Below are 19,581 nucleotides of genomic sequence, written 5' to 3'. Positions count from 1 at the left end.
TTTTCACCCAGTTTTATGCAGTGGCATTTTATATTTATCACCGTGACTGAGCTGCTCAGTCAGTGTCACTGCATGTGTGGCCTCCAGAATCTTGAGAGGAAAGTTCATCTTAAATCAGTCCCAGGTTTGCCTGGACGGCAAAGAAAGGATGTTCTCCTGCACAGCCATTTTTAGAAAGATGCAGGGACTGCTGTAGCTTAGAGCCTGTCTCTGTCTCCTCAGCTCTTGCTTGCCCCCTAACCCTATACTTGGTGGTGTAGGCAAAGTGGTGTCTGAATCCCTGGAACCTGTGAATATGTTACCTTACATGGCAAAAGGGACTTTGCAAATATAATTAGGTTGAGGACTCTAGGGGAGATTATCCTGGATTATTTGAGTAGGCCCAATCTAATTGCATGACTCCTTAAAAGCAGAGAACTTTGGCTGGAAGCAGAAGCAAAGAAACAGAAGGGCAAGTCAGAGAGAATCAAAGTATGAAAAATACTCCATGCTGTCTTTGAAGATGAAGGGGGCAACATGACAAGAAATGCAGGTGATTGAGTTTTGGAGAAGAGGCTCCTGGTTGAAGCCATTGAGTGAAGGGGGACCTTAGTCCTACAACCACAAGGAACAGAATTCTGCCCAAAACCCAAATGAGCATGGAAGCAGATTCTCCCCCTGAGCCTCCAGTTAGAGGCTAGGCTGTGAGACCTGGAGCAGAGGAACTAGTGGAGCCCACCAGACTTCTGACTTGTAGATTGAGAGATAATAAATTTGCATTGTTTTAAGCCATTAAATTTTTGGTAATTTAACAGCTTTAGAAAACTAACACTCATGGGGTAAAGTCATTAACATATCCCAAGTGGAAGCCTTGAAAGGAAGAACAGTTAGGAAAAGGCACCTCAGGTCCTGAAGGGCTTTGTGGTTGAGTGAGTTTTAGTGTATTTAAAAAACCAACTGGTTTCAGTCATTCCTTCCCAGCTGGGCAGTCCCTGTATCTCTACCCAAAGTGAGGGTCATGGTCATGGCTGCTAGAGGCTAAGAGAGCTCCCTGAGAGAGGGCCGCCTATGTGTCTCTACTTTCTCCCACACCCGTGGGCTGTCCAACAACCAGATCATGGGTCTGTGTCATAAATGGCCCACGGCCTCCGCGGTTCAACCGAGAGTTGAGACTAGTGGCTGTATCACTTGAAAAGAAAGGGACCGCTAACATACTAATCCTGAAAGGTTCAGATGTGGTTCTTAGAGAAGATAGCACTAAGGACTCCTGGTGTTGAACAGCCTAGCCTTTTGAGGGAAGCCTTTAGCTTTTCAAAAGAGAGAATTTCCCAGAAGGGGAGCCATTTGTCTAGGAGTCCAAAATAAATGTCACTGTGCTTGAGAGAGAATTCTAGCTTCCATCCTAGATAGCCCAATTACCCTTATATCTACAGCCAGTTTCTGAGTCTTGGTATGCTTTTGTTTTCTGGTTTAAAGAGTAATAGCTTTATGAAGGTGTGCTAAGGTGCCCAGCAGCTGAAGATTCTTTACTCTCTAGTGGCTGGTTCCATTTTGCAGGGGCCTCAGCTGTTGGCATGCCGTGGGTGGGGCCGCCTTTCTGTCTGGCTTCTGTAGTGGTCTTAATCCCCGTCTGCAGTTTGCTTGAACTGCTGCCTTTGTGATCAGCTCTGGAATATCTTGAACTCATGGGGGTGGGCGGACCTATGTGCCCTGGCCAAGGGTGCAGCACTGGGTTTGGACACCCTCAGGGAGGAGGCAGCCCTTGGGGCTGGCTCCTCCAGGCACCTCTCTGGTTAGGCTGAAATGGAGCCAAGCAAGCTGGGAGGGTCTCCCTCTCCCTGCCAGGCAGCAAAGTCTGATGCTGCCACTGGGCCAAGTGGGTTGTCCAGCAAGCTCTCAGGAAGAAGCCTTGGGGCTGTGTTGCCAGCAAGGGGGATGGAGCCTCTGGATGGCTCCTGAGAGTTCCCGATCTGTTGGGCCAAGGAAGGGCTGGGGAGGTATCCTCCACCTGCCCTTTCCCCTGAGGAGAGAGTTCCGTCCAACCCTCTTCCCCTCTGGTATCCCTCCCACTGCTGGCAAATCATTCAAACTGCATCCGCTGCTTTGGGCCTCAGGACTGGTGGAGTGTTCCTGCCAGTTCCTGTACACTGGTTGGAGTCTCATCTTCCTGGAGTGCTCCACCTGCCCCTGGTGTTCAGCCCCGATAATTACCAAAACCCAATGTAATGTGGGCTCCTGCCTCCAGAGCAGATCTCCAGGCCCAGGTGTGCAGCACTCCTGGGCTCCTACCGCCTCCTGACTCTGTTCCTCTTTCTCTCGCTTGTAGTTGGTGGTGGCGGGGTGGGGCAGGGGAGGGCTTGGGTCCTGCTAGATCTTGGCTTTGTCACTTCACCCTTTTCTGTGTGGTCCTCTCTTCTTCCTCAGGTTGTAGGGGGTCTGTTCTACAGTCTCCAGATTTTTTTCAGGTCTGGTTGCATTTGCTGTATTTTCCTCTTTTATGTCGGGTTTCCATCTTGCCTTCCTATTCCACAATCTTTAATCTCCATTTCTCTGTCGGTACTTTTTTGTTTCTAAATGTGCATTCTTTCATTTTACCAAAATAAAAGGGATACATTGAGAGGGGCTGGGTTTTTGCTGGCTTGAAATCTTTTTCTTCTTATTTTGTTTGATGTTTCTGAACCTATTTAAGTTTATAGCAGAATAGATCTAATTATTTAAAGCCATGGAAATTTTTGCCAAGCATCTTTTCTCTGGTGAGATACGTTACAAAATACTTTCACTTTTAAAAGTTCAGGATTAATTTGAATGTTAAAGAAATTTGGAAATTCTGTTCTAGATAATAGTACAGTTTAAAATCAGGGAAGCTACTTGGATTACATAGAACAAAACATCCTTTTTTATTAAACTTGAGTGTATGTATCTGCAGGCTGTTTTATTCATGCTCTTTTGTCATCTCTAATGCACATAGAAGATCCTTTTCCCACAGTGTGATTCAATACAGGTGCCCAAAAAGATGTTCTCAGATTTCATGTGTCTGGGTAATTAGCTCATTTGAATGGCTCAGTTAAAACATTTGAAGGTCAATAATGCATGAATTTCTGGCAGACTGCCTAGCCCAGTGTCCATAAACTTGTATAGAGACTAAACATTTATAGAGAAAACTTTGTGTTTTAAATATGAAATAAGTAACATTACAATCTAGTTTTCTATTTAGATCTGAATTTAATTTTATGCAAATTCATATTTTAGTATGGTACAAAGAAGTTCTGATGTGAATAGTTTCCAAGTTTCCAAAGAAATCTTCCCTCTGTTTTGCATATTTGATAGTACAAGTCTTTTATAGACCTTAAATTCAAGCACCCCAAATTAAAATATCAGAATATTTCATAGATACTGCATGGTAGTTAATTATTTTCCCCTAAAGATAAAGTTTTTGTGTAAAACTTTAATTTTGTCCCAGAAATTTAACTAGAGCATTCAGGTATCAAATTAACACACTCAATTTTGATAAAGATGCTTTTACTTCCAGGCTTTTCTCAGAGGACAAAGCCAACACAGGACTGACCCAGGTAGACTATTAACTTGCTTTTGATTCTGCCTTTCTCATTTAGACCTGAGGTCACTCACATGCTTTCTTGGCATCTGGCTGTTTCCTCCAAAATTGTCATGATATCAAACCTCACCTGAAACTAATTGATAATTGCCTTCAGGATGTGCAGTGAATATGTTGTATTATTGCCCTTGCACCAGACCTTCAGTCGGGGTGCTGGCACCCATCATTTTCACACATGTTGGCTTGTGCTGCCCCCACCTGCCAACCCAGTGGGAAGTGACCTCACTGGACAGGCTACTGTGCTGACACCACTGCTCCCATTCAGGCTTGTTTTAATTTTACTCAAGCTTCCAACTGATGATCTGTAACTGGCGGATTTAGGAGCACAGGGTCCCTGGTGGAAGATTTCCCCACTGCTGTTCCTGGGGAGGGCTTGTCTCGCCTACTTCAGCTGCCCTCGGGCTCTTGGGAAAGCCAGTCTTGCTGTGTCCATCTTTGTCACAGTATACCTCTTGCTATTTTACATTGGGGCTTGAGTCTTCACACCTCCTGAATTGGCCAGGAAATGGCTCTTTCAGCCACTTTCTTTGCTGGTAGGAAAAAGCCAGGGTACGGTATTCTTCTAGAGAGGCTTTCCATCTGAGGCATATGGAGGAGGCCTTTGTGTCCTGACATAAAGAGAGCACCTCCTTTTCCTCAGGATTTTGATGAGGTCTTTGATTGTCCCAGATTATTGCTGCGCTTGTCACCAACTCTGAGAGCAAGCCATACTTCCAGGATTCTGCTCTTATTGACCAGGGGCTCTCTAGGCCATTGTCATTGGGCACTTGGGGTTAAGTAGGGATTGACTGCCTAGTTATATGAATTTATGCCTATCACACAAAGGATGCTGATTCTAGTGACAGTTTTAGGATGCTAAACTATAAGGAACCTACTTTGGACTTACTCGATGTTAGAAAAAGCATAAAACTTAAATGTGATTTATTCCCACCAGGAGGTTTAAACATTTTAACAGTAAGGTATTAACAAAGGGCCGTGTGGTGGAAAATATGCCAGGAAGTTGCTCAGGCTGAGAGTGGGGGTGAGGGGGGGAATTGATAAGGAGCAGGCTGTTCCTGTTTGGGAAAAGAAAAAAAAAAGTTTTAAACCTGCCAATAAAATCAAGACATAAGGGAAAGCCTAATATGGATATAACTTGCTTAGGTGACGTCCAGGAAAGAATGTGAACCCTGTAGTACTCAGCCAGTGAGGAACCAGGGGAAGGACTCCCGTGCTAGGGAATAAATTATTTGCCCCAGCTGCCCCAGGTGTGCCTGCCCACCAGACACCCGATCTTGCAAGACCGTCATTAAAGCCTTACTCCACTGATCTCTTTGTCTCATTGTCCATTTATCGAGTTTGGACCAGTGAGTGTGTTTCTCACACTCGATGTCATCAGCTTTTGATGTTAAGAGCTTCATATTTTCATTTGCTTATTGGGCATCTACAAGCCACACACATTTAATTTGCCTTGAATTGTTTTTGTTTTGTTTTTTCCAAAAAGTGGACTTTTAAAGAATAATTGATTTAAAAGTCATTGTAGTTTGTCTTATCATAATTTGGAAACTTAGGAATATTTTGTATACCAACTTGGGAGTAAAAAAAGGTGGCAATAAAAATGCCCTTTGCAGAAAAACTGGCATTAAGTGTAGCAGGCACAGGTCGATCTGGTTCTACTTTGCTGGCATTTTTTGTGAGACCTGTGTTTCAGTCTGAACACTTTTCCCTTTCCGCAGCATCGGAGAGCACAGGAATGTGTAAACAGAGGAGACAGTGTTGTGAGCTGTTTGCTCTGGCCCATAGCCTCTCTTGATCCCTGCTCCGGGTCAAGGGTTAGAGGTCCACAACAGGCCTGGACTTAAGGGTGCTCTTCAAATACTCCATAGTAGTTGGCATAAAGCCAAAGGGCTGGCCTCCTCTTGCTGTGAAATCTGGGTACATCTATAAGTGGGAGCTTCTACACAGAAAGTTAATTTTTGGTGGAAAACTCTTTAAAGTGTTTGCATTCCAAAATCCCAAGCAAAAATAACTGAAACAACAAGAAAAAGTGGCTGTAGCTTGAAAATGACTCCTGCATCTATCATATGTTGGGGTACACTCTGCTTTCTGGCACCAAAAATCTCTTGATTTATGCACCTTGTGGGTAAAATTGCAGTATTGCCAGAATCTCTCTCCCGGCCTTGGTGCATCTCCATATCAATAGGGGTGGAGAGAAGTAGCCATCTCCATATTAATAGGTGATTACAAGTGTAATGGGAGCGAGGGCATATCTGGACTGGTGATGTTTAGTGGTGTCCCTTATTTTGTAGCTGGGTTATAAGAGACATGGGCAAGCAGAAGTGGACAACTGCTTATAAGCAGTAAATGGGTTTCTCCCACTTTATTTCTCTCTTTAACTGATTTTGGCTTTAAAGGTAATTTGCTCCAGGATGGGAATTTATTTCCCCCTGCCCCCACCCCTCTTCTCCAAGTTACACACCTGAAGGTGTATTTTAGCAAAATTTGTGAAGGAAATGTACTGAGAAATTTTCTCTTGGCTTTGTCTAGAGGGAGCGCCAAAGCAGAGGTTAAATGCAATTTAAAATGTGCTGTAAAATGATGTTGACATAGTTTCATTAACTTTAAGGAGAAAAAAGGTGATTTGTCTTCCTAGTTGGTTGTAGATATGTTTACTCTTTGACAATGCACATCCTCATACCATAGTAGGAATTAGGAATAAAATTTCTAAGAGCATCTTTGGATTTGACAAGCAAAATCTTTGGATTTTGCCAAGGATTCTTTTAAAAAAGTGTTTGGGATTTTTTAAATGTAAGAAGAATGTTCTGTTTCTCATACATTTCTGCTTGTTAACTAAAAGTAGTGCTTTCTGAAAAATCTACTTTTAAACTTTTATTTTGAACTAATTATAGATATACAGGAGATTGACAAGAAATATATAGGAACATCCCATGTACCTCTACCCCCAGCCCCATGAAAAATCTATTTTGACTATTAGTTTTCCTATGAAAAGAGGAAACAAGCTTAAGGACTGAGCTAGAAAATGGGCTGCTTCATGTCTAGCCCAAAGGCATAGTGGAGATGAGTCCTGGGACCCAGTACCACTTCTTTGTTTTATTTGCACAAAAATGGGTGGCCACTGGCAGGCAGGGGGTGCAGCAGGGTCACCGGACAGGAGCTGACTTTCTAGCCACTCGTTCCTTTTAATGTCTCCTCCTTCCCCCTCACCTCAAGGTGACTGGGTTTAGGGTAGGGGTGAGATGAGGGTTGGACATCTATTATGTGGTTGAGCAAAGCCTTTTTAGGTTTTGCCCTCTACTTCCCTAATACTCTAGTCCTTATCTTCAGGAGAGACCTTCTCTCGCCTCTTTGAATAAAGGACTTCCTTTCCACATGAAGTGGGGGCAGGTAATCAATTTAAGATCACACAGAAGAAAAAAGGCACTTAGACTGTTTTCGAGATGAGGAAGAGAGATATATAAAAGTTTTAAGTCATTTATTTTAAATTAAGCACATAAATTATGTTAAAGAAGCATAAAAATATTTGAAATTGCACTTTAATTCTTTATTTTGTCTGTTTGAGGAGCGAGATGAAACAGAAGAAAGTAAACCTCAGCTGCAGAGGTAAAAAAAGAAAGGCAAAGAGGGACTGAAGATAGGGAGGCAGGCTTATTACCCTAGGCTCAGAGGTAGAGTTTCTCAGAGGATTTTGAGTTTTAGGTCAGTTAATGGCTCACTTGGACAATAATTTTCTTAACATCGTATCTTATCACTGCCCTTTGAGATGCTAATTGATTAGCTACTCATCCTAGCTTCTCGGAATGCTATAGGTATCCCAGTGTCACCCAGTGGGATAGCCACAAGCACAGCAAGAGGAGACCCTTCCCTGGGCTGCTGAAGCAGACAGCAATTCTGCCCTGTGTTGTCGCCTTCCAAGGTCAGAGATGCCCCCACCTGCCAGACAGAGATGCTTAAGTAAACAAGGAAACAGCCCAGTGTGATGTATAACAGCAGCCTGCTATCAATTTCCTTATTAAAGTGCTTTATCTCCATGCTTACAGTAAGTACTGTGGGCCACTTACCAGCTTTGGCTGCACCCCTTCACACCTTGCCAATCCTCACTACTTTTCTTCCCCTCAACAATCAGTGTGATGTACTGGCTTTCCCATGTCACTGGGAGAGCCCCCACCACAGGGTATAGCCAAGTTTTCTCAGTTGTTTGAATTATTTCTGCCTGCCATGGACTCTGGGGGCACATTTGTTTGTTGAATGGTTGACTAGTTTAACACTGCTATCATGAACATCCTAACCCTCTGCCACTCCACCAGACATGCAGTGTAGACATCACCTGGGAGGTTGTTAGAAAGGCAGAACCATAGACTCCACTTCAGACCTTCTGGATCAGCATCTGCACATTAGCAAAATCCCCTGGGGATTCTCATATGCACATTAAAGTTGTAGAAGCACTGCTGGCTTCCCTGGCTCTCATCCTTTTCTATTCCAGATTGCTACTTCATCTGCCAGAAACCACACTTAAATCACCTTGAGACTCAGGGCTCTTTCATAATATTCATATTTATTATTTACTATTATATTCCAAGAATAGCTCCTCAAACCCCCTTCCACCCTTCATCACTTCATTCCCACTGTTTTCTCCTTACATTCCTATCCCCTCTCTCAGTTTACAGAGATCAGATGACCTTGACCTTGTTGTGCTAATACTTCCTTCTGTGCCTCAGTATTATTTCTAGTCTTCTGCTACCCTCTATGCTTTTCTCAAGTTTCAGATGAAGTAATATCTTCATTTCTAAGCTCTTTTGTACCTTTTATGCATTATTTTATCCATCATCTCCATTAAAACCTGTCCTTACATCTAAATGTGCAGAGATTTTCTTTTAAGAAAATCACAACAATAACATTGGTATTCACTTGATTCTACTCCTTTCTGGTTGTGTTCCATTACTCCTCTTTCACAATCCTATATATATATTTATATATATATATATATATATATATATATATATATATATATATATATATATATATATATATTTGCAACAAATGTTCTGGAACAGTGGTTTATAAGTGGGACAGTTTTGCCCCCCATCCCCACTTCCAGGGGCATTTGACAATACCTGGACTTTGGTTGCTGCAACTGTGGGAGATGCTACTGGCCTTTAGAAGTGGGTAGAGACCAAAGATGCTGCTGAACATCCTACAGTGCACAGGACAGCCCTGCACAACAGATAATTATCTGGCTACCAAACCAGACCAAACATCATGGTTTGACTTAAGCTTTCTCAGTTATAGCACTGAAAATCCTATGTCCCAGAAAACCCTTTAGTCCTGGGCGTACTTGGTATGAGGTAAATGGCAAAATTTCCAGAGTGTTCTGCCTGGCCTTAGTCTATTTACATATCAATAGGTGTTAACCACTGCGGCCTCTGGGGCAAGGGGTGGAGAGAAAATGGCCATTCTCTCTTCCCCTTTGTTCCTGGTACATAATTGGCCTGGCATCTGCCAGTCACCAAGGACCCACCCATGGAGTTTCTCCCAGAAGGGGCTGGTGAGAAGTAGAGATCGCAGTGTGGCTAAGGAGCATGAGCCAGAGCCAGAGGAGATGGATGGGCTGGGCCTGGCTAGCGAACTCCTGCGATTATAAGAAATAAAAGCCTTTCTCCCAACCTAGCCTTTCCCTTGACTTATTTCAGTTGCACAGGTTTCATGGTGGGGGACTTGCCCCAGGCCAGGAACACCCTTCCCCTGTGGAGCTACACTTCGGTGGTTGGTCACCCTGTATCTGGCCCAAAAATGTCAAGGGTGGCAAGCTGAGAAATCCTGTTCTTAAAAGAAATCCACTAACCTCACTTTTACTGACCCAATCCCTTTCAACATGACATTTTTGTTCTTTTCTATGGCAACAGTTCTCTTGAAAGTCACCAGTGGTCAGCTTCCAATCAAGAAACCAGTGTGGCCTGTTTTCCTCCTCCCTCAACCTTTTCAGTCTTGTTGAAGCATTTGACACTGTTGATTTCCTATGCACTTTGAAGCCTTTTTTCCCCTCATATTCTTGGTTCTCTCTCTCTTACCCTTATTACTGTGCCTTCTGTTTTTGGTGGTTTCCTATTTCTACTATCCCTTAAATGTAGATAGTCCCTTCATCAGGTGTTCCTTGACTCTTTACTCTATGAAAGAATATATTCCACTCCTTAGCTTCAGATCTCATCATTATTAGTTGATTCCCAAATCTCTTTCCTCAGTCCTAGTCTTTCATTTCCAATTAATTAAGGGGTTCCCTTGGATATTCAGCAGTATCTAAAATTTAACCTGAGGAATGAATGGCATATTAAGAAGAATGTTTAATAATGTTGGTAAGGAGGAAAGACAATATGATCTAGTTTACCTTTACAGCCTTATCTTCCACTTCATTCTGATATAACCCTTAAACTCTGTCTACCCAGGTTATCTCTATCCATGCTTTTAAATACCTTGCGCTTTCCTCCTTCCATGGTTTTGCTCTGTGTATTCTTGATAATTGGAAAACACTTCTGCCCTTTCCTTCAAATCTTCCTAATCATTCTAATCAGGAAAGTGTGGAATGATGGAAATGAAATGTTGGATTAGGAGTCAGAAGATCTATTTCTGTCACTTTACTTGCTTTTAAGCCTTAGGATAATTACTTGAGCTTTCTATGGCTTTATATATTCTAAATAAAGAGGTAATAATCCCATCCCTGCCTGTCTCAGATAGATAATACAAAAAGTCCTCTGAAAGATGTGAATTGCCATATAAACATCCTCTGACCTGAACTCTGATACTATGTACCTTTTGTATGAAAACTTACTATCTTATTTAAAAAGTAGGGACTATAACCTAAACCTTTTTCGTCCATAGTTTCCATTATTGTGCATATCATATTAACAGATTCTGGGTAAAGACTGATGAAAGAATAGCAATTACACCTGCTATTCAGTCTTTTTAACTATTCCTGATTCAATAATTCCAAATATTTTATGCTATATCAAATTTATCACCCTTCCTTTTTTTATTCATCTCTAATTTAGGTGATGTCTTTCCAGTACAAATGAATCTAATAACTCAGTCTCAGTTTATACCCTTGGCTGAAGTTCTTTGCTGTGCCATATCTGATATGAATGCCACGCAGACTGTGGTAACACAGGAATCACTATTGGAGCATTTGGTGAAACATTACCCAGGTAGAGTAACAAGTTTTTCTCTTTTAGTTCATTGCATGTGTTTGGTTTCTTTTTATAAATCATCTTGAACACATAAAGTGGGTGACACCCAATTTTTTTTTCTATTGTCAAACCTCATATTAGAATCCTTACAGGAAAAAGCCTGCATGAACAAATCTGATAAGGTTATTTCTTTACTTTATAGATGAACTTTTTCAAAAATAATGCTTATGGCAATACATAAATCAGACTCTGTAGAAAGGAGTACAAAGCAAAAAAGGAAAAGTTCATCTTGTCCCCCACCTCCTTTCGTTGTCACTGCTCAGAGGTGACATCTATTGTTTATAGCTTCTTATGTGTTTCAAATATAAATAAGTTGTAGTTGAGTATGTGTATCCTTTTTTATAATATAAATTGTATCTTTCAATATATTTTCTCCAAACATTTCCTTTTTTAACTTAAAAAGATATTTTGGAGATTTTTCCATATTAGCATATATTGATCTATTTCATTCTTTTCATAGCTGCATATCCCAATGCATGAATGTAGAAGAGTATTTTTTATGTTTCTCATTATAAAATGAGTATGCTTGTGAAAAACTCAGAAAATACAGAAAAGGAAACCAGTGTTAACATATTGATCAATTTTCTTCCACTGATACACAAACTTTTCTTTATTGAAGTATCAGTGATATATAATCTTTTATTGGTTTCAAGTATATAACACAGTACTGAGCCAGTTACCTGTATTATTAAATTCTCACTGCCAGTAGTGCAGTTACTATCTGTCAACATAGGAAGATGTTACAGAATCATTGGCTCTATTCTCCATGCTGTACTACTATCCCTATGACCAACTTATATTATGATCGAGAATTTTTGTGCCCCCTTATCCCTCTCCCCCTCCCCATCCACTCACACCCACCTTAGCCCCTCCCCCATGGTAATCACTAGTCTCATCTCAGTGTCTTTGAGTCTACTGCTGTTTTGTTCATATTGTTATCTACAAACATTTTTTAACATTGTTTTCACAGTATAATTTTGAACCACCTATTTGGCAAAGGGAGTTTCTTTTTAAATTTTTTGTTACTTTCCTAGTTTGAAAAACACCATAATCCAGATGTTAGTTTGCTCTTATCCAAGCACAGACTGTTTTTCATTTCTCTTTAGATTCCCATTGGGATTTATGGTATGAGACTGGTTTTCAAAATTCCCATATTTCCTTAAATCAAAATCTAAATTTATATATAGTGGGGTTATATAACTTAGTGTTTGAATTTGAGTGAACTCAGGTATTTTTTCTCTACTTTACCATTAATCTAGCTATATATCTTTGTGTAGACCAAATTATATTCCCATTGTTCAGTTAAATTATGATTATTATTAATGTTTCTTTGGCATTTTAACTACATATATTAATTATATTACAGTTAGCTCTGAGTTGATCAAGCAAATGTGTGGTCATTTCTGAGGTACTGATTTCACTTGTTAAAATGTTTCTTATTTAAAAATCTATCAGTGTAAAATATTTGTTTATTTTAGGCATTGCAGTTCCATCTCAAGATATTCTCTATACCACTCTGGGAACTCTGATTAAAGAAAGAAAGATTTATCACACTGGAGAAGGATACTTCATAGTTACTCCTCAGACTTACTTCATCACAAATACAAACCCCCAAGAAAATAAGAGAGTCCTATTAGATGAAAGTCACCTGGTGCCAACTTGCATTACATGTCTGGTGAGCATGGAGAGCTGTGCAGAGTTAGCCAAAGAAAATGCTGCCTCCATTTCCCATTGTCAGTCTTGCCAGTGTTTCCCTGCTGTGTGCACTCAGGTTGTGCAGAAACCACCAGATGCTGAAGAAGTGAGTAGAAAAGGCCAGAAAGGTCTTGGGGGATCCAGATCCTTAGTACAGAATCAAGCGGTTTCGGTGTCTGAGCAGAATCGTGTATTTGAGAGCACCAAACCTTTATCATACACAAAAGAGAGAGAAAAATGCAGGAAGTTTGGCTTTAGCCTCTTCTGGCGCAGTATATCCAGAAAGGAGAAGTCCAGAACAGAGCATAGGAGCTTTTCTGCTCAATTCCCACCAGAAGAATGGCCTGTCCGAGATGAAGATAATTTGGACAATATCCCTCGAGACATTGAACATGAGATAATCAGACGAATTAATCCCATTCTGACTGTTGACAATTTAATCAAACATACAGTCCTAATGCAAAAATATGAAGAACAGAAAAAATATAATAGTCAAGGCACTTCCACTGATATGCTGAAAGTCAGACATAAATATCCTTTAAAAGAGGGAGTTAAGAAAAGGCGGGGCCGGTCTGCAAAGCCTCAAATGCGGTGCCATTCTCACAGAGATAGACAAAAAACTACAAGTCAGGGAAGTGAGCCCCAGGCAGGAAGCATTAAACTGGAGAAACACCCCAAGCTCCCTGCTACACAGCCCTCCCCCAGAATTAAAAGGTCAAATAAAGCAGTAGTTCAGAAACCACTTGGTGAGAATCCATCAGTGCTTGGTTCCCATTTGATTTACAAAAAGCGAATCAGTAATCCTTTCCAGGGATTGTCTCACCGAGGGGGCCCAATAACCAAAGGGCACAACAACTTAAAGCCCAGTGATCTGAAACCCAATCAGATTGGACCAAAGGGAAAGCCTTTCCAAAGGTCGAGATCTTTGGATTCCTCAAGAATCTTTGAGAGTGAAGCCAAACAGCCATATGCTGAACAATATAGTGATAAACTGAGTACAAAATCCATAAATATGAATAACTCTGCTGTCAAACCCAAAAGTGATGACTTTAGAGATCACCTCTTCAATTATTCGCAATGTACTGTTTTGCAAAATGATAGTAAATGCTGTTCCTTTAGAGAACGCATGTTGAGATCTGATGTGTATGGTGGAGAAAATGAGGTAATCCCTGAAGTCTTGAGGGAAAGTTATTCTCACTCGGACACTTTAGGGGAAACAAATGAAACACAGCATGTTCTGCCGTCACAAGATTCCTCCTCTTTAGAGCAAGCATCCTCTGCTTACAGATTAGTTGATAAAACAATGCAGCAGTTCCAAAATCTTGGTCTTTTGGATTACCCAGTTGGTGTGAACCGTTTGAGACAACCTGAGAGACAAGATAGAGACTCAGAAGAAACACTAATGAGAAAGGCTTTTGTCTGGGAAGCAGAGACTGAGAGTCTACAGAATGAAGGCCTTTCTGACGATGACCAGGCCTTATATCAGAATGAAGTGGATGAGAATGATGGTGCCTGCAGTTCATTATATCTAGATGAGGAGGACTTCACTGAGAATGATGACTTCTGTCCAATGCTGCCTGGCCACATTCAGCATTCCTTTACAGGGGGAAACAAGTGGAATCATTTAGGGAAACAAAAGGTGACTGAAAGGTCTCTGACTGAGTACAACAGTGAAATACATAGGTTTGAGCCTCAGGTGGTTAAGGGAAATGAAGGTTACAAACCCACTGGGTTGCTCACTAACCGAAGGGAAAGCCAAAAACCTAATCTCTCTGCTGACAGCTGTGGCCTCAGTTCAGGGACCGGGTCTGGTTTTAACTGTGAACAGGAACTCGATGTTGCTGAACATGTCCAGGCTTCAGCGTCTGTTGGCGGAAGTATATTTGATTACTGTAGCACAAGGAAAGGCAATTCAGAGGCTGAAACTCTACAAGACTCGGTTGATGACACAGAAAAGAAACCCGCTAGCTGGAGTCAGAGTACACAGAATCAGGAAATGAGGAAACCATTCTCACAAAAGTTAGAACTTTTTAACACTTCACATATGCCAGGACTGATTCAGAATATACAACATGAACACAGTCACTTGGAAGGAACAGAAAATAATAGCATGGCAGGAGATAGTGGAATAGATTCACCACGGTAAGTGCTATAAAAGCATTTGATTAGACCCTATCCCACAGGAATTACTAAAATCAAGAGCATATTGAGTTACCTAATGGGAGATTCCTGAATAAACTTTTTCTAATACAATTCTGCCAACCTTTACTGAAGAAACTGTATCAAAGTTAAAATGAAATCTCTTATACAATAGGATAGAGTTCATTTTAAACATGAACCAGAATTTGACCATTCCACCACTACTAAATCTTGAATTATTTCTAGAAATAGTTATTATTGCTATCAACCAACTACTTTTTGAACTGAGTGTTGGACATTTCACTTATATTCCTGTTCTACACAGGTTGAGAAAGTGATGCAGTTACTTTCCATGAATATTTTCCATGCCAATTTAAGTAACATTTTCAGATTATAAAACTAATATTGTCATAATAGAATATTTGAGAAATACTGAAAAGTATTTTAGAAAACATCTTTTATCACCGTACTATTTAGATATTTTTATACTTTTATATTTAGTATGACACAGTCTGAATATATTGATCTTTATATTTTGTCTATTGGACTTACACAGTTGTTACTATTTTGCATGGTGTTTTTCATGTAATAGTATATCATGAACATTTCCCCTCATGTTATGAAATAGTTTTCTGAAAGGCCATCTTAAAATTTGGCATATGTCTTTACTTTTTTTATTATATAAAATTGTGTACCTCCTTTGAAACAATACAGAAAGGTAAGAAGTAAAACTAGAAGTCTCCATTCTCTAACCTTATCCATCCCCATTGTATAGAGATGACCTAAACATTGTTAACAGTTTGCTGTATATTCTTTCAAACTTTTTCCTGCATATTTATAATTAAGTTTTTAACAGCAAATTATATTGAGCTGTGGCTTTCTTTTTTCACCCAACTTAAGGATATCCTGCAATCATACATATAGCTCTAGCTCATTCTTTTTAATGCCTGTTTAGTATTCTATTATGTGGGCCCCATTATTTATAAAACCATTATTTGTTTTCCTTTGGTATGTAGACTCTTCCCAGTTTTTAGCTAAAATAAATCAAACTTCAGTGAACTGTTTTTCATATAAATGTTTGCAGACATTTCTGATGATTTGTAACTTAAGCTAAATTCCTAGAAGTCTCAATTTAAAAAATACATGTTTATTGGGAAACAGACCTTTTCTGTTTGAAACAATAGTTTAATTCATATTTAAACTATTAAAACATGTCTCCATAGTAAACTGGTAGTCTAAACCAAGAAGCCATGGGTTCCCTTTCTCCCTGGCAAGAGCAAAAACAAACTCAAAACAGATAAGGGAAATTAGTGCTTGACATGCAGTTAATTTAAATTTGTAAAGTCTTGAGAAGTTTAATTTCTTAAAAATTGCTTGTAATATGGTTTTCTTGAAAGAGTTATAGCTAATCATTAAAGACATGTAGAGGGAAAAGGGAAGATAGCATATGAACATCAATTATGTGCCATAATTTTTATAAGGATTGGGGGACAAAGATGAGTAAGATATTGCTACCCATAGGAAACTTAAAATTTAGTTGATTTGAGCAGAACAACAAACAATAAACAGACTAATTGAACTCAAGAGCAAAGCATAAACAAAGAACTCTTCCTAACTGCCAAAAAATGTGGAATTAAGAGGGGCTGTGTGGGGAAAGACATATTGGAGGACACATTTTTGAGACAGTTTAATGAAATGGGCAGGTGATGGGGAAGAAGCAGGGTGAGAAAAGGGGACTGTCAAAAGCAAAATGCCCAAACAGCGATGCGCCTTGATTAAAGTAAGGCAGATGTGTTAAAGGACTAACATAGCTTCCAGCCTCCAGTAAAGGAACAGTGTTAGTATAAAAAATAGTGTTGGCTTTTCCCTTCTGTATGACTTTTCAAAAAAGAAATAAAAATCCACAAGAAGATACTGTTCACTTTTAGTTACATAGAAAAGTTTTTAAGGAAACTTGCTTCTGACTAGAACATGATACTGGATCTGATAAAAGATGTTGTTCAGAAAATATAAACTACTTGGAAAGCAGCTGTCAATTAAGATATTAATGTCAAATAATTAAGATGCTATTGTGAAGCCTTTAAAATGTAAAGAGCGCGTTAGATTTTTAAAGGTTAGCTTATTTGATAAATGCAGCTTAATGTTAATGAATGTTACTGTGCTTCAAAGGAACAAATGAAGGTTTAATGCCTTGGTTAGAAATCCAGGCTCCTTTTGAAGGTGATAATTCCATTATTTTTAATATCTTTAGGACACAGAGTCTGGCATCTAATAATTCAGTCATTTTGGATGGACTAAAACGAAGACAGAATTTTCTGCAGAATTTTGAAGGCACAAAGAGCAATCAACCACTCACATCCAATGCCTTACTACAACTGACTCCAGTCATAAATGTTTAATTCTTTCTTTTATTTTGGAAACCTTTTTATCAAAGTATACAAAATTCATATAGAATGTTTTAATCAACTGTGTATATAAGAATTCTCTGAAGCCAAGCATATATACTACTAATCTCATTACTTCTTTTTTTCTACTTGCTTTTTTCTGATTTTGACATTTTAAAACTTTTCTTTAGCATATTTTACTATGAATTATTGAGAATAGATTTTTTGCAATTAAAAAAACCATGGAATCCTTGGTCCTCTTCCAATTTAATGTAATTAATGAAAAATTTCAAACATACATTAGTTTCTCAAATACATAGGATACCGATATTGAGTTTTCTCTACCCACACTATTACTGAGTTCTTACGTTAAATGGATCTCACCACATTTCAACACAAAAATCCAGAACATAGTATTTTAGGATTGCATGGATACTTTGTTTGCACCTAAAGTCTTTTAATCAGGAAGACTTTGTGGAGATGTGTTAGATTTTGAAACAAGAATTCCTTCCATACAATCATTTCTGCCAAGGATCTTTTCTACAATCACCTTAAACATGAACAAATGGCTTTACATTGTGATTGACTGACAGTGTCCAAAATACCTGTGGCAGTGGCATCTCCACCATCTCTGGTTCTTTCCTACATTTGAGGCTCTCTCTATAGCATGCCAGTGAGAAGTCAAGATGTTCTCAGATAGTGGAGATAGAAGGGAAGCAGAATGGTTGAAGAATGGCTTGTAAGTGAAAGGGAGGTTCTGAATTCGAGATTTAGAGAGAAGATGGAATATGGCTGATAGACAATTCATCTACATTTGATCCATTTCCACTCATGATCATAAGACCTAAATAGCTTTGCCAGAATTTTTTTCTGGCAGGCCTTTCAGACCAAGTAGTGGAATGGTCAAGTTCTCTTGGAGTTTGGGGAATGTGGAACAGTTGAATGGTTTTAGCATATTGTGTAAATGTTAATGCTTATTTATGATTGAAGGAATGCTTCTTCTAAAAGGTTTCTAAAGCTTTCTGAGGTCAAGGGCTTAGATCTCAAGGTTGACTGAAGAATTGTAGAGTGCCTCTTTCAAACTCTCACTGTCCTGACAACAGTGAAGGCCAGAATGAAGCTCAGCACTGAGGACTGCCACCAGGCCCTGTGGGAGTGAAGAGGGTGGAGATCTCATATGCTGCTCTGTTTTGCAGTGCTTGGACCACTCACTCCTGATCACTGGGTTTTAGTGATCCCGACCAACCCATCATGGCATTCCAATAAGTTTAGCCATTGTCACAAGGACATTCGAAGTCCTGGGCAAAGTAACAAGAAGTAATATGAATAGAAAAGCCTGGTTGGGGAGGCAGTGTTTTAGGGGTCTAACATCTTGGAATCAGCATCAGTGAACGGAAGTTGGGAGAAAAGTTTCAGCTTAGTATGAATACCTCCCCATTAGTCAAAAGTATTCTGTAGATGAAATAGGCAGCTTTGTAAATGAATGAATTTCCCATTATTTAGGCATTCAAACAGAGGCATTGTGATCTCCTCACTGGTATGTTGCAGAGCTTTTTCCAGTATTTAGCTTAACAGGATGGCTGAACTAGATGGTTTTGAGGATTCTAAGGTTTTGTGCTTACAAGATTCACTGAGGGTTATAGGTCAAATATATCTCAATTTACAAAAAAGATTCAGTGAGGATCCTGTGAAATACTGAACCCATGTAAGATTCCTGAGCATTGCTTCCAGTTCTCCGTTTCTGCTCTTCTTCCTGCTGATCCTTGGGAAAAGGACAAACAGCAACCTTGTTCTACTTTTGATTTTGGACCTGAACAGGTTTCTTGGTAGAGTTAGAAATACAAAGTCTTGTGGCTCTAGCCACATCTAGGGACCAATGAAATCCATCTAATTTTGCTGCTGGATGCATTATACCACTCTCTAAATGTAAATGAAGCCTATTATGAAACCAATAAACTTTCTACAAAACATCATATGATTAAAGATGGGTATATGTTTATTAAATAGCTGTTTGGAGATTATTCTTTAAAATAGGTGACTTGCATTTTTCCCTAGTATTAACTTTTTTTTGTGTAAACTATTTTTTAAATTTTTCTTCCCCATTGCAGTCTATTCCCTAATGAGAAAACTATTCCCTTGAGGAGGCATGATGACCTGAGCTTTGGAGTCAGACAAGTTTGAATCCCATCCAGTCCTTGGTTAGCTGTGTGATGGAGAAAATTACTAAACTCTGATTTGGGTTTCTCATCTGGTGAAAAGGAGAGAGTAATGATATCTACTTTACAGGGTTCTGGTAAGATTTGAGGATAATGAAAGTGTCCAATGCAGGAGTCACCTAATATTGTTATCAACATATGTATGTATATTTTTACATATTTATAATCACAAAACTTCTCTATAAGTAAATACATGGCCTACTGTACCTGTCCTTTGTTTTTGCCCAGTTGTCTGGAATTCCTCCAGTCTTGCAAGCTATTTTCAATATTTCAAAGATGGTAATAGAAATTGTACTTCCTCTGCCTAACTCCTTGCTAAC

The 19,581-nt window shown here is 39.5% G+C and overlaps 1 protein-coding gene across 4 annotated transcripts in view; it reads left to right on the top strand.

Moving 5' to 3' along the window:
- The window catches only part of STOX1 (storkhead box 1), a 59,219-nt gene extending 40,201 nt beyond the window's left edge, over window positions 1–19,018 (top strand). For 2 of the 4 annotated variants that reach the window (XM_037003115.2, XM_017661773.3), the window contains exons 2-4: window positions 10,633–10,785; window positions 12,306–14,664; window positions 16,913–19,018. In XM_037003115.2, coding sequence (XP_036859010.2) covers window positions 10,633–10,785; window positions 12,306–14,664; window positions 16,913–17,060 — 2,660 coding nt within the window. In that variant the 3' untranslated portion in view covers window positions 17,061–19,018. The remainder of the gene's footprint in view (window positions 1–10,632; window positions 10,786–12,305; window positions 14,665–16,912) is intronic. The other 2 variants (XM_073240938.1, XM_037003116.2) reach the window with 2 other exon arrangements.
- Window positions 19,019–19,581: the final 563 nt, after the last annotated feature.

Source organism: Manis javanica, chromosome 7 (assembly GCF_040802235.1).
Source record: "Manis javanica isolate MJ-LG chromosome 7, MJ_LKY, whole genome shotgun sequence".
In the NCBI taxonomy this organism is placed as follows: Eukaryota; Metazoa; Chordata; class Mammalia; order Pholidota; family Manidae; genus Manis; species Manis javanica.
Note: the sequence above shows the minus strand (reverse complement) of the source record. Positions and strands in the feature narration are given on the sequence as shown.